The sequence below is a fragment of the Vicia villosa genome, linkage group LG1 (genome assembly GCF_029867415.1).
Source record: "Vicia villosa cultivar HV-30 ecotype Madison, WI linkage group LG1, Vvil1.0, whole genome shotgun sequence".
NCBI lineage: Eukaryota > Viridiplantae > Streptophyta > Magnoliopsida > Fabales > Fabaceae > Vicia > Vicia villosa.
Genome location: NC_081180.1, coordinates 102,312,187 through 102,331,452, shown reverse-complemented (window position 1 = coordinate 102,331,452; position 19,266 = coordinate 102,312,187). Strand labels below are relative to the sequence as shown.

At 29.4% G+C, this 19,266-nt stretch overlaps 1 protein-coding gene across 1 annotated transcript; it reads left to right on the top strand.

The window, feature by feature from the left end:
- Positions 1-244: 244 nt before the first annotated feature.
- On the top strand, positions 245-2,178 carry LOC131613624 (uncharacterized). Its single transcript, XM_058885278.1, has 2 exons — positions 245-1,446; positions 1,622-2,178. Exon 1 carries the CDS (start codon positions 820-822, stop codon positions 1,399-1,401), a length of 582 nt encoding a protein of 193 aa, XP_058741261.1. The 5' UTR covers positions 245-819; the 3' UTR covers positions 1,402-1,446; positions 1,622-2,178.
- The last annotated feature ends 17,088 nt before the right edge of the window (positions 2,179-19,266 follow it).

Here is a 19,266-nt window from a genome sequence, read left to right as displayed (position 1 = left end):
GATGAGAAAATGGTAGACTTTTCTTATATGATAGATATGTTAATAAATGGGTATTCCTATAATAGCGCTTCCTTAGTAAGTGCTATTAAAATCTTTCCACAAAATAACATTCGATCCACAGTGAGGACGTTTTGCATTTTATTATAACCAACAATATTCTAAATTATATTTCCTTTTTCTTTTAAAAAATATAATAAAAAATGGCATGCATATTTTTTTATTATGCGTTGTAACGTAACTTTCTCACTTTCTATCTCAACTTCCCCTTTGACTTCATCGAACTCAACACTCCACCCTCATCCTCGATGAATAATTTTCATTCTTTCCTCCAAATTTAGGGTTAGGATTTCTAATGCATCATCAATTGTCCCGACCTTCTCGGTGAAACCCTTGACCTTCCTTGTGAGGACAACAAGAGACCACTGCGTCTCGACAAGTCTTTCGCATCAAAGCTACTATAGGTTTCATTTTCCTGGTTACTTTATTGGACCAGTAAGTATTTCTACTATATCAAAGCTACTATGTTTTGGTGTTAGGATGGTGTTATTTAAGGGTTTGTGTCTCCTGGTTGCTCATTCTTGGTTTAGTGGGGTTTTATATGTTTTCTATACCTCTGGAGCTTCTTAATTTCCTTTTTTGAGGCCTGCCTCGAATTTCTCCTTTTTTATTTGCATTATTTGTTTCATAAACCTTGTTCCAGATACTATCAAATACTTCAACGCCTTCCTGAACCTTCTTGAGAATACTATCTATCTCTCCTTGAAGCTTTCGACTCGCACCCATTTGATTACAATTTTCTCAATTTCATACAATTCTTAAATGGTAATTGATTGGAGAAATTTCAGTTGGTATTTGCTAACTTCGTCGATTATTATGGTTCTTAGATTTGTGTTTGCTATCACACACAATCTTGAAAGACGACGCGGAGATTCTAGAAGATCTTGTCATAACTTCACTGGTCTTGCAAAGGTGGCACCTGGTCTCATCTTGAAGAGTCCTTTGGAAGCATCGACATCATATTCAGCGTCATCACAAACATCTGAGCAAGCTGACAAGACAGCGTCTCAAGATAGCAATTCTGACATTGGGGCAAAAAATCCACCTCCTAAAAGTGGAAGAGTCAGCTCTTCTGCTTCAATGCCTACCGGGAACAATTCCACTTCTGCTTTTATAAATGTTTCAGGTCATAACTTGTCCAGATCTCTGGCTGCCGAGTTATTGGAGAATTCTATTGTAAATCAATCGGCCTCTACAAGGGAAGAAGATATTAACAACTTCCCTAGCCGTAGGAGGTATGGAAGTCCCTTCCTGAATCAGAATGATGCGGGCCAGCTTCGTGGAAGAACTGAAATAGCTCCTGATCAAAGGAAAAAGTTTTTGCAAAAGTTTCAGGAAGTGTAACAACAAGACCCAATACCCTTCTTAATATGCCTTCCCTTGTTAAAGGTAATCATAAGCAGTTTTCTTCCTAACAACAGAGTCCACTTTAGCAGTAGTTCAACACTTAAGCCTAATCATTTTCTTCACAATCTAGTATAGGACTTCGAGTCCAATCTCCGAGTCTCAATGGTATTTTTTCTGTCTCACTACAGCAACCTAACTCCGTACATTCTCTGTCTAGTCAATAAGCAATTATAGGTGCTGCTAAAGATGCATATAAAATTGAAGAAGAACAACAACATCGAAGTTTTCTTGACGAGTCAACAACGAAATCTACTAGCACAATGTTTTGGCAAGAATTTGATAGTTAAAGATGCTTTGAAATCAGCATATGTTGTAGATTCACTTGTAGGTGTATCTTCCTCTCTTCCAGAAGCTTCTCAAATATCTAGAGATATTGATTTGTCTCCAGTCAACCTTTACAATAAAATCAATCTGCTGACCACCTTGTTGTCATTTGAAGAAGAAATGGTGTTGACCATGGAGCCATTGGTGATAGCTTTAGTGCATCAAGTGTTAATTTTGGTGGAGTGTGCAGTCAATTATATAATTTACAAGGCAAATTCTTATCTACCCTCTTTAAAAAGTTGGGTAGTTTTACCCAAGTTAGATGTCAATGGTTGATAGGTCCATGTGGTCACTTTATTTTAGTATTAACATTAAAAACTATTCTTATATAATTGCAAATATACCCCAAATACATTAAATGCAGATTTTCATTTCCAATTCAATTGTCTCCTCAATCTTTCAATTTCTTTTAACAGAATTTAAATTCTCTTTTCATTGTTGGATGGTTAGTATTACTACGTCTACCTTCTGTTATTTTTTATCAACTTCACAATTTGAAACTACTAATATATAAAGGTGACCATTTTTTTCTTTTATAATAAACTTACAAATATTTTATTTTTGATATTTTTAAAAATATAAAAAATATTAAAATAAATATTAATTCAGTTATTATATTTGAAAAGATGCTAATAAATTTAAATGATAAATTTAATATAATAATCTTTAACAAAATATATATTGAAATGATTGACAATCAATTTAAAATTTAATTTACTGCTTATAAATTTAAGTGGGTGGGTTTTCTCTATGAAACAAAATAAAAAATATAAGGAGGCAAATTACTAATTTCAAGTTTTTAAAATTAATGTATTACTTAATTAAAAAATAAAGTAAATTACAAAAGACATTACCGCATTAAAAAAATATATATAATAAACTATTAATTCATTTATTATATTTAAACTAAAATAAAATTATTTAATTAAATTTATTTTAGGATTATATTATCCTTAAAATTTACTATTTCTCTTTGCTAAAATTCAAATCAAATTGAAAGTATATTCGAAATTCAAATGTACAGAGTTTAAAATTAATTAAACATCATAAATTGATTTAATATTCATATTTATTCGTTGATTTAATGAAGTTAAATCGAGAGTAAACATGAGAGTCTAGTTTTTTAAAAATAAATAATAATTATTTATTATTAATAACTATTTTATAATTATTTCATGTATAATTTGAACAATATCTTTTAAGTTGTAAAGTCAAAAATATTAAATCGAATAAATATTAAAATTATAAAAACATACAAGATTAGTAAAAGTGCATGAAATATACTATTAAATGGTAAACAAACAAAATGCGCAAAGACGTACCTGTGCATATATTTTTATTTTATTTTTTTATATAAAATGAGATTGGACACATAAAATGCGGGTCAAAAATTGGGGTATGACATATAGGTCAACCATCAACTACCCTGACTATAATTTACATTATCAAAATTTCACGCGAAAGAGTCCTTTTTAACTGACTATTTTCTTCATTGGAGAAACACGTTATTGATTTTTCCTTACCGCGTCGTTCATAATGCCTAACAGGGACTAACTCACGTGGAAATTCAAAAAATACACAAATTGGACACCCAAAGGTCAACCATCAACTACCCCGACTATAACTCCCATGGAAATTAAAAAAATTCACAAATCAGACACTCGACGTTTAACCATAAACTACCCAGACCATAATTCGCATGTCTTCCACATGAATGTGTTTTTTCTATCTCATTATTTCTTTCAATGGTGAAACACCGAATCAAATTTTCTACATCAGACAGTCCATAACGCCTAAGAATGACTAACTCTCGTGAAATTTTAAAAAAATTCAAGAATGACTAACTCTCTTGAAATTTTAAAAAATTCATAAATATGACATCCAGACGTCAACCATAAACTACCTAGACCATAATTCACATGTCTTCCATACGAAAATGTCATTCCTAAGAAACTTCCGTGTCTTTATGTGTATATAAACGATTGAATTTTTGTCGATCAAATTATTATACAATATACTACCAAGTTTTAATTTATTTTTAAAATATATTTATAATATCTATTTAATTTTATTCAATTAAATGTGTAAGAAAAAAATTTACATCACTAATGTTTAAAAAATCATCTTGATAAATATAAAAATTGTATAAATTATGAACGCCAAAATAAATTTGCTTGTATAAAAATAAAAACTATATAAATAAAAATAAAAACTAGATAAAACTGAATAAAAAAATTTGCATAACTATTGTCTTGATTAATTTCGAATGGAAATTCGTGGAGATAAAAAGTTAAAAGAAAAATCAAATAGAATATTTAAGAAATGTTTGTTTCATTCATCGATGCATAGAAATTAATCACGCTACTCCTATAAAGTTGTGCATATTTAATGCATCAATGTAGGGTGAATTTGTAATTATAAAAACTATATTGCAATAATTAAAGTTTATAATTTTTTTAATAAATTGATGAGTGTCATATTATTTACCAATACATTTATGACATCTCAAATGGGTAAAGTTACCCTTTAATTCTTGTTGGGTAACCAAGTAGGCACCAATTTACAAATGCTTGAGGCACCACATTTTAAAGTTCCACTAGCTAAAGACTCAGAACATCCTAGAACCTAGACTACTAGGCATCTAACAATTACACCTCCTAGCTATCCACAAGTACAAGCACCTATAGTTAACAACCATGTCTTTTGGGAGTGATTAGGTATTTATATTTTAACTTTTAATCTTTAATATATGCACTATATATATATATATATATATATATATATATATATATATATATATATATATATATATATATATATATATATATATATATATATATGTATATATTATAATTTTAAAAAAAGTAAAGCATACACTCAGTCTGCTAATACAAGTGAAACCCATATTTGTTTCTTTATGAAAGAAAATTACTTCATTGATTGCCTGCATGCAAGATGCATAATCACATGGTAGTCTTATTACTATATACAGGACTTAGCTATCATTAAATAAGTGAAATGTATGTTGTCTTTATGCATTGAAAGTGAAATGAATAGGAGAGATTCTACATATACCTGATGGTTAATTGACAGGGTGTATAGTTTAATAAGAAAAATGTCCATAACTTCTTAATTTCATGATGCATAATAATATTAATAAATTATAGCATGCAAATGCATTTACTAAAATCAAGACCAAATTTTTTTTTTAAAATTATTCTTTGATTTCTTGTGTTTAAAACAAAAATGCTACTTTATTGTTCACTCTTTTGGTTGAAAAAATGTAAATAAAACTTGCTTTTTGTATTTAGTACTGAGTTAAAAACAATGCCTCTTCCTTCTCCTTTAACTTACATTTTTATATATAAACATACTACCATTCTGCATTGAGTATTTTAGTGCTACTAAAGAATACTTCTAAATGTGTTTGTAAAAGCAAGTTCTAAGAATATAATGAATTTAGTGTTTGGGTATTTAAGTAATTTGATCATGCTTTTCTTTCGGCTTGAATATTTTAAAATAATTGAACCATGCATTCGATATGTCTTGCTAGTCCGATGTTCATTTCAACATTAATTTTCATAATTTACTAAACAATTACTTTATTGTAACTTTGAGCATAATCATAATTTGAAAGACTAATCGAATGCTTAATTTTATGATATCTTAGACACCTCCCTTCTTATACTTTTAATTTACTTATGTATTATATGTTCAAAACATATGTAGAGAAGATGAAACATGGTGGGGATTTTTTATTAACATTTTTTATAGCACTGATAATGAATTTGGCTTTGTTAAGCTCCTTACCCTTATTAAGTTTAGTTGTTTATTTTTGAAGGCTAGACAAAACATGACTATATGCAGTGGGAGATGGATTATTTTCCATTGTTACAGTGGCCCTCTACCATGTCTCTCTTGCGAAGACAAGGATGCAAATTGGATTAAAGCATACTGTTAAAGCAAAGTGGCGTGACTCATAAATTCAACCATTGTGTTGTTTATTTGTATGTAGAAGTTTGCATTTTTTTACTTGGTGTTTTGTTCTATTAATTTTTCTGACGACGCATGATTCTTGCAATTATGAATGTTATCTACAGAATGAGTGTCGTGCTTTTTTTCTTCTTTTCTGTTCTAGTAGCATGTGATGGATAAGTTTTGGTTTTTGAGGATAACATGACTCAATTGTTATTAAATTTTAGATTGACATAAATTGATTGACCATGTAATTTCTTAACACCTGTTATGTTAATATTCATATTTTGAGAAGAATAGATATGTTAGTGCTGTAGAAATATTGAGTTAAAAAGCAGTATTAGTTTTTAGTAGAACAAAAAAAAAAATTAAAACAAGGACATTTAATAGCGTTTTTTTAGAAAAGGCTATTAAAGATAGCGACTACAATAGCGCTTTTCAGAAAAGTGATATTAAATACTGGTAAAAAAATAGGGGTTATGATAGCACTTTTCCTAAAATGCTATTTTAGACTATGCTTTTAATTGCGCTCAAAAGCGCTATTATAGGTTTCAAACCTATAATAGCGGGGGCTTTAATAACGCTTAAATGCGCTATTAAATCCCTAAAAAATTACTATTAATTATCATCAATTAAATTATAGTATCCTAATGGATATAATTCTAGTGACTGGAGAAAAAGTATCGAAGAAATCTATATTTTCTATTTGCCTAAAACCTTTGGCTGCAAGGGGGTCTTGTACTTATCAATAATTCAGGTTTTAGTTTCTTTTTTAAAACTCATTTACAACTTATTGGTTTGCAACCAAGAGGCAAGTCTACTTACACTACAACAAATAATACTTTTTATGACGAAGCTTTCACCAGGTACGATAAAAAGTCACAGGTACATGTGACCGGAGCGCCTTGTTTTATTTAAAATAATAATAATAATAAATCAGTTACCTTAGATTTAGATAAAACCGACATAAATATATGATCAGGGTTTGAGGTTCGATTTCCAGCTTCTTTTATTTAATATTTTATATGGAACCAAAAAGGCGCATTTATTTTTTTTAGATTTTACGACAAATATGTTACCTCGGTTTTCTGTAAAACCGAGATAAAAACTCCCTATTTTTTATTTTTATTTTTGCAACCAAAAAGGCGCCTTTATTTTTTATAGATTTTACGAGATGGTTTGTTACCTTGGTTTTTTAGGTTATCCAAGATAAATACTCTTTATCTTTCTAATTTCTTAAGTGTCTACCTAAATCAATTTTCGAGCCCTAACGAAAGAACACTTCTTCTACAAGGAGTCACAGCGAACAAAAAACTTTTTCACCGGTATGTTATTATTGTTCTTGTTGTTGTTGTTGTTGCTATACTCCATTGCTGTTGTTCTTGTTGTTACTGTTGTTCTCCATTACTACTGTTCTTGTTGTTCTCCATTACTATTGTTCTTGTGGTTCTTGTTGTTGTTGTTCTCCATTACTGTTGTTCTTGTTCTTGTTCTTGTTTTTGTTCTCCATTATTGTTGGTCTTGCATGTTGTTGTTGAGAAACATTACTTTTAGTTGTTTTAGATTTTGTTTTGGTGTTTTGGATGGTTAACATACAAACTGCCTCAAGAAGCAATAAATATGGGAAAGACTTGGACCTCTCCAAGATAATTTACTGCAAGTTATAATTTTTATATATGAAGCATTTCTTTTTTTTTTGTTTTTGTTTTATACAGATTTAGTATATGATGAAAGTTGATAAATTAGTGTGTATGAAACCATAGAATGAAACCCCTAAATTAGTTGTAACCTTAAACTGACATATAAGAAACCATAGAATAAAACTTTCATTAAGTAAAATTACAATAAGTTCATTTTTTATTAATCATATCTAAATCCTCTGGCTGGCAAAAAGTTTGATCAAATATAATCTGCTTCATGGTGGGGATTTTGTTTAACATTTTTTATAGCACGGATAATGAACTTGGCTTTGTGAAGCTCCTTACCCTTATTAAGTTTAGGTGTTTATTTTTGAAGGCTAGACAAAACATGACTATATGCAGTGGGGGATTGATTATTTTCCTTTGTTACAGTGGCCCTCTACCATGTCTCTCTTGCGAAGACAAGGATGCAAATTGGATTAAAGCACATTGTTAAAGCAAAGTGGCTTGCCTCATAAATTCAACCATTGTGTTGTTTATTTGTATGTGAGAAGTTTGCATTTTTTTACTTGGTGTTTTGTTCTATTAATTTATCTGACGCCGCATGATTCTTGCAATTATTAATGTTATCAACAAAATGAGTGTCGTGCTTTTTTTCTTCTTTTCTGTTCTAGTAGCATGTGATGGATAAGTTTTGGTTTTTTAGGATAATATGACTCAATTGTTATTAAATTTTAGATTGACATAAATTGATTGACCATGTAATTTCTTGTCACCTGTTATGTTAATATTCATATTTTGAGAAGAATAGATATGTTAGTGCTGTAGAAGTATTGAGTTACAAAAGCAGTATTAGTTTTTAGTAGAACAAAAAATATTAAAACAAGGACATTTAATAGCGTTTTTTTTAGAAAAGGCTATTAAAGATAGCGACTACAATAGCGCTTTTCAGAAAAGTGATATTAAATACTGGTAAAGAATAGGGGTTACGATAGCACTTTTCCTAAAATGCTATTTTAGACTATGCTTTTAATTGCGCTCAAAAGCGCTATTATAGGTTTCAAACCTATAATAACGGGGGCTTTAATAGCGCTTAAATACGCTATTAAATCCCTAAAAAAGTGCTATTAATTATCATCAATTAAATTACAGTATCCTAATGGATATAATTCTTGTGGCTGGAGAAAAAGTATCGAAGAAATCTATATTTTCTATTTGCCTAAAACCTTTGGCTGCAAGGGGGTCTTGTACTTATCAATAATTCAGGTTTTAGTTTCTTTTTTAAAACCCATTTACAACTTATTGGTTTGCAACCAAGAGGCAAGTCTACTAACACTACAACAAATAATACTTTTTATGACGAAGCTTTCACCATGTACTATAAAAAGTCACGGGTACATGTGACCGGAGCGCCTTGTTTTATTTAAATAATAATAATAAATCAGTTACCTTAGATTTAGATAAAACCGACATAAATATATGATCAGGGTTTGAGGTTCGATTTCCAGCTTCTTTTATTTAATATTTTATATGGAACCCAAAAGGCGCAATTATTTTATTTAGATTTTACGACAAATATGTTACCTCGGTTTTATGTAAAACCGAGATAAAAACTCCCTATTTTTTATTTTTATTTTTGCAACCAAAAAGGCGCCTTTATTTTTTATAGATTTTACGATATGGTTTGTTACCTTGGTCTTTTAGGTTATCCAAGATAAATACTCTTTATCTTTTTAATTTCTTAAGTTTCTACCTAAATCAATTTTCGTGCCCTAACGAAAGAACACTTCTTCTCCAAGGATTCACAGCGAACAAAAAACTCTTTCAGCGGTATGTTATTATTGTTCTTGTTGTTGTTGTTGCTGTACTCCATTGTTGTTGTTCTTGTTGTTACTGTAGTTCTCCATTACTACTGTTCTTTTTGTTCTCCATTACTATTGTTCTTGTGGTTCTTGTTGTTGTTGTTGTTGTTCTCCATTACTGTTGTTCTTGTTGTTGTTTTTGTTCCCCATTATTGTTGGTCTTGCATGTTGTTGTTGTTGAGAAGCATTACTTTTGGTTGTTTTAGATTTTGGTTTTGGTGTTTTGGATGGTTAACATACAAACTGCCTCAAGAAGCAATAAATATGGGAAAGACTTGGACCTCTCCAAGATAATTTACTGCAAGTTATAATTTTTATATATGAAGCATTTTCTTTTTTTGTTTTTGTTTTATACAGATTTAGTATACGATGAAAGCTGATAAATTAGTGTGTATGAAACCATAGAATGAAACTCCTAAATTAGTTGTAACCTTAAACTGACATATAAGAAACCATAGAATAAAACTTTCATTAAGTAAAATAACAAAAAGTTCATTTTTTATTAATCATATCTAAATCCTCTGGCTGACAAAAAGTTTGAACAAATATAATCTTCTTCATGGTGGGGATTTTTATTAACATTTTTTATAGCACTGATAATTAACTTGGCTTTGTGAATCTCCTTACCTATATTAAGTTTAGTTGTTTATTTTTGAAGGCTAGACAAAACATGACTATATGCAGTGGGAGATGGATTATTTTCCTTTGTTACAGTGGCCCTCTACCATGTCTCTTTTGCAAAGACAAGGATGCAAATTGGATTAAAGCATACTGTTAAAGCAAAGTGGCGTGCCTCATAAATTCAACCATTGTGTTGTTTATTTGTATGTGAGAAGTTTGCATTTTTTTACTTGGTGTTTTGTTCTATTAATTTATCTGACGACGCATGATTCTTGCAATTATGAATGTTATCTACAGAATGAGTGTCGTGTTTTTTTTTTCTTTTTTGTTTTATTAGCATGTGATGGATAAGTTTTGGTTTTTGAGGATAATATGACTCAATTGTTATTAAATTTTAGATTGACATAAATTGATTGACCATGTAATTTCTTGTCACCTGTAATGTTAATATTCATATTTTGAGATGAATAGATATGTTAGTGTTGTAGAAATATTGAGTTACAAAAGCAATATTAGTTTTTAGTAGAACAAAAAAAATTAAAACAAGGACATTTAATAGCGTTTTTTTAGAAAAGGCTATTAAAGATAGCGACTACAATAGCGCTTTTCAGAAAAGTGAAATTAAATACTGGTAAAAAAATAGGGGTTATGATAGCACTTTTCCTAAAATGCTATATTAGACTATGCTTTTAATAGCGCTCAAAAGCGCTATTATAGGTTTCAAGCCTATAATAGCAGGGGCTTTAATAGCGCTTAAATGCGCTATTAAATCCCTAAAAAAGTGCTATTAATTATCATCAATTAAATTACAGTATCCTCATAGATATAATTCTAGTGGCTGGAGAAAAAGTATCGAAGAAATCTATATTTTCTATTTGCCTAAAACCTTTGGGTGCAAGGGGGTCTTGTACTTATCAATAATCCAGGTTTTAGTTTCTTTTTTAAAACCCATTTACAACTTATTGGTTTGCAACCAAGAGGCAAGTCTACTAACAGTACAACAAATAATACTTTATATGACAAAGCTTTCACCATGTACTATAAAAAGTCACGGGTACATGTGACCAGAGCGCCTTGTTTTATTTAAATAATAATAATAATAAATCAGTTACCTTAGATTTAGATAAAACCGACATAAATATATGATCAGGGTTTGAGGTTCGATTTCCAGCTTCTTTTATTTAATATTTTATATGGAACCAAAAAGGCGCATTTATTTTTTTTAGATTTTACGACAAATATGTTACCTCGGTTTTATGTAAAACCGGGATAAAAAACTCCCTATTTTTTATTTTTATTTTTGCACCCAAAAAGGCGCCTTTATTTTTTATCGATTTTACGAGATGGTTTGTTACGTTGGTTTTTTAGGTTATCCAAGATAAATACTCTTTATCTTTTTAATTTCTTAAGTGTCTACCTAAATCAAATTTCGTGCCCTAACGAAAGAACACTTCTTCTCCAAGGATTCACAGCGAACAAAAAACTCTTTCACCGGTATGTTATTATTGTTCTTGTTGTTGTTGTTGTACTCCATTCTTGTTGTTCTTGTTGTTACTGTAGTTCTCCATTACTACTGTTCTTGTTGTTCTCCATTACTATTGTTCTTGTGGTTCTTGTTGTTGTTGTTATTCTCCATTACTGTTGTTCTTGTTGTTGTTTTTGTTCTCCATTATTGTCGATCTTGCATGTTGTTGTTGTTGTTGAGAAGCATTACTTTTGGTTGTTTTAGATTTTGGTTTTGGTGTTTTGGATGGTTAACATACAAACTGCCTCAAGAAGCAATAAATATGGGAAAGACTTGGACCTCTCCAAGATAATTTACTGCAAGTTATAATTTTTATATATGAAGCATTTTCTTTTTTTGTTTTTGTTTTATACAGATTTAGTATATGATGAAAGCTGATAAATTAGTGTGTATGAAACCATAGAATGAAACCCCTAAATTTTTGTAACCTTAAACTGATATATAAGAAACCATAGAATAAAAAATTCATTAAGTAAAATAACAAAAAGTTCATTTTTTATTAATCATATCTAAATCCTCTGGCTGTCAAAAAGTTTGATCAAATATAATCTTCTTCATGGTGGGGATTTTTATTAACATTTTTTATAGCACTGATAATGAACTTGGCTTTGTGAAGCTCCTTTCCCTTATTAAGTTTAGTTGTTTATTTTTGAAGGCTAGACAAAACATGACTATATGCAGTGGGAGATGGATTATTTTCCTTTATTACAGTGGCCCTCTACCATGTCTCTCTTGCAAAGACAATGATGCAAATTGGATTAAAGCATACTGTTAAAGTAAAGTGGCGTGCCTCATAAATTCAACCATTGTGTTGTTTATTTGTATGTGAGAAGTTTGCATTTTTTTACTTGGTGTTTTGTTCTATTAATTTATCTGACGACGCATGATTCTTGCAATTATGAATGTTATCTACAGAATGAGTGTCGTGCTCTTTTTCTTCTTTTCTGTTCTAGTAGCATGTGATGGATAAGTTTTGGTTTTTGAGGATAATATGACTCAATTGTTATTAAATTTTAGATTGACATAAATTGATTGACCATGTAATTTCTTGTCACTTGTTATGTTAATATTCATATTTTGAAAAGAATAGATATGTTAGTGCTGTAGAAATATTGAGTTACAAAAGCAGTATTAGTTATTAGTAGAACAAAAAAAAGTTAAAACAAGGACATTTAATAGCGTTTTTTTAGAAAAGGCTATTAAAGATAGCGACTACAATAGCGCTTTTAAGAAAAGTGATATTTAATACTTGTAAAAAAATAGGGGTTATGATAGCACTTTTCCTAAAATGCTATTTTAGACTATGCTTTTAATAGCACTCAAAAGCGCTATTATAGGTTTCAAGCCTATAATAGCGGGGGCTTTAATTGCGCTTAAATGCGCTATTAAATCCCTAAAAAAGTGCTATTAATTATCATCAATTAAATTACAGTATCCTAATAGATATAATTCTAGTGACTGGAGAAAAAGTATCGAAGAAATCTATATTTTCTATTTGCCTAAAACCTTTGGCTGCAAGGGGGTCTTGTACTTATCAATAATTCAGGTTTTAGTTTCTTTTTTAAAACTCATTTACAACTTATTGGTTTGCAACCAAGAGGCAAGTCTACTAACACTACAACAAATAATACTTTTTATGACGAAGCTTTCACCAGGTATGATAAAAAGTCACGGGTACATGTGACCGGAGCGCCTTGTTTTATTTAAAATAATAATAATAATAAATCAGTTACCTTAGATTTAGATAAAACCGACATAAATATATGATCAGGGTTTGAGGTTCGATTTCCAGCTTCTTTTATTTAATATTTTATATGGAACCAAAAAGGCGCATTTATTTTTTTTAGATTTTACGACAAATATGTTACCTCGGTTTTCTGTAAAACCGAGATAAAAACTCCCTATTTTTTATTTTTATTTTTGCAACCAAAAAGGCGCCTTTATTTTTTATAGATTTTACGAGATGGTTTGTTACCTTGGTTTTTTAGGTTATCCAAGATAAATACTCTTTATCTTTTTAATTTCTTAAGTGTCTACCTAAATCAATTTTCGAGCCCTAACGAAAGAACACTTCTTCTCCAAGGAGTCACAACGAACAAAAAACTTTTTCACCGGTTTGTTATTATTGTTCTTGTTTTTGTTGTTGTTGCTGTACTCCATTGCTAGGGGTGTAAGCGGATCAGAAAAAACCAATTAAACCGACAATCCAAATCAAACCAAACCGAAATAAAACCGATTGTTTATGGTTTGGTTCTAAAACCGAACCGAACCAATAAAAATCGATGTAGTTTGGTTCGGTTCTCGGTTTTAATTTTTAGGAACCGCCAAACCGATGAACCGAACCAATAGAAATAATTACGCTCTAAATTCTTTATTCCACCTTTCATTAAGCTCAAATTTTGTACCTTTCCAACTATTCTCCATCTTTTTTTTTACTTTCTCCCTTTAAGCAAAACACACATTTACCCTTTAAGCAAAACACACATTTAGAACTAAACTCCAAAACATATAAAGTAAAAATCATACGTCACAAACACTTACTTTCACTAAACTACTTCTCTAGTTGTCTATCTCAAATGTTACTCTCACTATCGCCACTATGATATGTTGTGGTATCCTTCTCCGAGTTCAAATTCTCTTTGTTAATTTTCATATTTGTTTTTACCTTTCTGATTTCTTCTTCAACAAAACTCCTTCTAGTCTTGTTACACAATAGTTTTTTTTGTATATTTAAGGCAGAAACATGTTAATTGATGTGTGTTTTTCTGTGTTCTATTTGTTAAACTTTCAAATCTATTTCAAACATTTTGATGTCAAGATTCAACTTTTATAGTGAATTTATGTCATTATCCAATGAAAGTATGTCATTGTTTCATATATGAATTAAGCACAACTTGTAAGTTCTTTGAAAAATTAGAGCATGAAATAAATGACATGAAATGTATTATTTTAAAAAATACTAGCATAAAATATACCGAAAAATATAATATTGGAAAATACATTGATGAATATAATGTTTGAAAAAAATATTAAAAACCGATCAACCGAACTAACCCAAATCGAACCAAACCGATTAGTTTGGTTTGGTTCCATTTTTGAAAAATGTTAAAAACCGAACCAAACCAAACCGATGAAGATATTATTGGTTCGGACCTTTTTTTGACCAAAAACCGGTCCAAACCGATCCGATTACACCCCTATCCATTGCTGTTGTTCTTCTTGTTACTATTGTTCTCCATTACTACTGTTCTTGTTGTTCTCCATTACTATTGTTCTTGTGGTTCTTGTTGTTGTTGTTGTTCTCCATTACTGTTGTTCTTGTTCTTGTTTTTGTTCTCCATTATTGTTGGTCTTGCAAGTTGTTGTTGTTGTTGTTGAGAAGCATTACTTTTGGTTCTTTTAGATTTTGTTTTGGTGTTTTGGATGGTTAACATACAAACTGCCTCAAGAAGCAATAAATATGGGAAAGACTTGGACCTCTCCAAGATAATTTACTGCAAGTTATAATTTTTATATATGAAGCCTTTCCTTTTTTTGTTTTTATTTTATACAGATTTAGTATATGATGAAAGCTGATAAATTAGTGTGTATGAAACCATAGAATGAAACCCCTAAATTAGTTGTAACCTTAAACTGACATATAAGAAACCATAGAATAAAACTTTCATTAAGTAAAATTACAAAAAGTTCATTTTTTATTAATCATATCTAAATCCTCTGGCTGGCAAAAAGTTTGATCAAATATAATCTGCTTCATGGTGGGGATTTTTATTAACATTTTTTATAGCACTGATAATGAACTTGGCTTTGTGAAGCTCCTTACCCTTATTAAGTTTAGTTGTTTATTTTTGAAGGCTAGACAAAACATGACTATATGCAGTGGGAGATGGATTATTTTCCTTTGTTACAGTGGCCCTCTACCATGTCTCTCTTGCGAAGACAATGATGCAAATTGGATTAAAGCATACTGTTAAAGTAAAGTGGCGTGCCTCATAAATTCAACCATTGTGTTGTTTATTTGTATGTGAGAAGTTTGCATTTTTTTACTTGGTGTTTTGTTCTATTAATTTATCTGACGACGCATGATTCTTGCAATTATGAATGTTATCTACAGAATGAGTGTCGTGCTTTTTTTCTTCTTTTCTGTTCTAGTAGCATGTGATGGATAAGTTTTGGTTTTTGAGGATAATATGACTCAATTGTTATTAAATTTTAGATTGACATAAATTGATTGACCATGTAATTTCTTGTCACCTGTTATGTTAATATTCATATTTTGAAAAGAATAGATATGTTAGTGCTGTAGAAATATTGAGTTACAAAAGCAGTATTAGTTATTAGTAGAACAAAAAAAAGTTAAAACAAGGACATTTAATAGCGTTTTTTTAGAAAAGGCTATTAAAGATAGCGACTACAATAGCGCTTTTAAGAAAAGTGATATTAAATACTGGTAAAAAAATAGGGGTTATGATAGCACTTTTCCTAAAATGCTATTTTAGACTATGCTTTTAATAGCACTCAAAAGCGCTATTATAGGTTTCAAGCCTATAATAGCGGGGGCTTTAATTGCGCTTAAATGCGCTATTAAATCCCTAAAAAAGTGCTATTAATTATCATCAATTAAATTACAGTATCCTAATGGATATAATTGTAGTGACTGGAGAAAAAGTATCGAAGAAATCTATATTTTCTATTTGCCTAAAACCTTTGGCTGCAAGGGGGTCTTGTACTTATCAATAATTCAGGTTTTAGTTTCTTTTTTAAAACTCATTTACAACTTATTGGTTTGCAACCAAGAGGCAAGTCTACTAACACTAAAACAAATAATACTTTTTATGACAAAGCTTTCACCAGGTATGATAAAAAGTCACGGGTACATGTGACCGGAGCGCCTTGTTTTATTTAAAATAATAATAATAATAATAATAAATCAGTTACCTTAGATTTAGATAAAACCGACATAAATATATGATCAGGGTTTAAGGTTCGATTTCCAGCTTCTTTTATTTAATATTTTATATGGAACCAAAAAGGCGCATTTATTTTTTTTAGATTTTACGACAAATATGTTACCTCGGTTTTCTGTAAAACCGAGATAAAAACTCCCTATTTTTTATTTTTATTTTTGCAACCAAAAAGGCGCCTTTATTTTTTATAGATTTTACGAGATGGTTTGCTACCTTGGTTTTTTAGGTTATCCAAGATAAATACTCTTTATCTTTTTAATTTCTTAAGTGTCTACCTAAATCAATTTTCGAGCCCTAACGAAAGAACACTTCTTCTCCAAGGAGTCACAGCGAACAAAAAACTTTTTCACCGGTATGTTATTATTGTTCTTGTTGTTGTTGTTGATGTACTCCATTGCTGTTGTTCTTCTTGTTACTGTTGTTCTCCATTACTACTGTTCTTGTTGTTCTCCATTACTATTGTTCTTGTGGTTCTTGTTGTTGTTGTTGTTGTTGTTCTCCATTACTGTTGTTCTTGTTCTTGTTTTTGTTCTCAATTATTGTTGGTCTTGCAAGTTGTTGTTGTTGTTGAGAAGCATTACTTTTGGTTCTTTTAGATTTTGTTTTGGTGTTTTGGATGGTTAACATACAAACTGCCTCAAGAAGCAATAAATATGGGAAAGACTTGGACCTCTCCAAGATAATTTACTACAAGTTATAATTTTTATATATGAAGCATTTTCTTTTTTTTGTTTTTGTTTTATACAGATTTAGTATATGATGAAAGCTGATAAATTAGTGTGTATGAAACCATAGAATGAAACCCCTAAATTAGTTGTAACCTTAAACTGACATATAAGAAACCATAGAATAAAACTTTCATTAAGTAAAATTACAAAAAGTTCATTTTTTATTAATCATATCTAAATCCTCTGGCTGGCAAAAAGTTTGATCAAATATAATCTGCTTCATGGTGGGGATTTTTATTAACATTTTTTATAGCACTGATAATGAACTTGGCTTTGTGAAGCTCCTTACCCTTATTAAGTTTAGTTGTTTATTTTTGAAGGCTAGACAAAACATGACTATATGCAGTGGGGGATGGATTATTTTCCTTTGTTACAGTGGCCCTCTACCATGTCTCTCTTGCGAAGACAAGGATGCAAATTGGATTAAAGCATATTGTTAAAGCAAAGTGGCTTGCCTCATAAATTCAACCATTGTGTTGTTTATTTGTATGTGAGAAGTTTGCATTTTTTTACTTGAATTGGTGTATTGTTCTATTATTTATCTGACGCCGCATGATTCTTGCAATTATGAATGTTATCTACAAAATGAGTGTCGTGCTTTTTTTCTTCTTTTCTGTTCTAGTAGCATGTGATGGATAAGTTTTGGTTTTTTAGGATAGGTGAAGGATAACATGGTGAAGTTGAATTATTTCTCCATCATGGTGAACTATTAAAATAACCAATGATTTAATATTAAACAAATTGAATGGACAAGATTGATTATGGGTGACTTACTAACCAAGTAGTAAGTAAAAAAACAAATATTTACATTTATATCCAAAATATATATTTTTAACTAAACCCCAAATTTTATTTTAACAAATTCCACTAAAAATTTAAAAAGCTATATACATTAAAGCATGTCTCGGAAAGAAGTGAGAGGCACATACACTTTGAAATTTTATTTTATTTTGATAGCAATCTTATAGAAATGTATATTATTATTATTATTATTATTATTATTATTATTATTATTATTATTATTATTATTATTCAATTTCCTTAAAAAATTCACAAATTATATATAGAACTCCGGCCATTTTATTTTATATTATCCTATTAATTTGTACATAAATTTTAAGAAAATAAATAGATATATTGATTTTATTAATAAAGTAAATTATATTTATTAAAATATGTTTATTAGAGTAATTATATGAACTGAAATAAATAAATAGTAATATTTTGTCAAGTTTTTTTATATGTTTAAAATGACAAAAAAGAGAAGATATAAAATTATTAAGAAATACTTATAATTTGACAAAAAAAAAAGAATTATATTTCATTGATTTTTTAAATTATCATAAACATTTTGGAAGAAAAGAAACTAGTTTTAAAGTATTCGAAAATTTAGTCAAACAAAACAAAAATAAATATGATTAAATAATTCTTTTAATATTAATAAAAAGTGGAATTTACTTCTCCGCCATGTTCTTTATTCTACTGTGTTTTTCCAGAGATGAAAATGTTGTTTAGTTTTTTAATTTTATGTTTTAAAATTTCATTTATTATTGTTTATGTAAAAGTATAAAGTAATTAAAGGTATATATTGGTCTTTTATTTAAATTGATAAAAACTTGTTTAACTTGTAATAGTAAGTCATTTTTAGTTCACCATGATAGACCAATTCATTTTCTTCACCATGTTAACCTTCACCTTTAGGATAATATGACTCAATTGTTATTAAATTTTAGATTGACATAAATTGATTGACCATGTAATTTCTTGTCAGCTGTTATGTTAATATTCATATTTTGAGAAGAATAGATATGTTAGTGTTGTAGAAATATTGAGTTACAAAAGCAGTATTAGTTTTTAGTAGAACAAAAAATATTAAAACAAGGACATTTAATAGCGCTTTTTAGAAAAAGCTATTAAAGATAGTGACTACAATAGCGCTTTTCAGAAAAGTGATATTAAATTCTGGTAAAAAATAGGGGTTATGATAGCACTTTTCCTAAAATGCTATTTTAGACTATGCTTTTAATAGCACTCAAAAGGCTATTATAGGTTTCAAACATATAATAGCGGGGGCTTTAATAGCGCTTAAATACGCTATTAAATCCCTAAAAAAGTGCTATAAATTATCATCAATTAAATTACATTATCCTAATTGATATA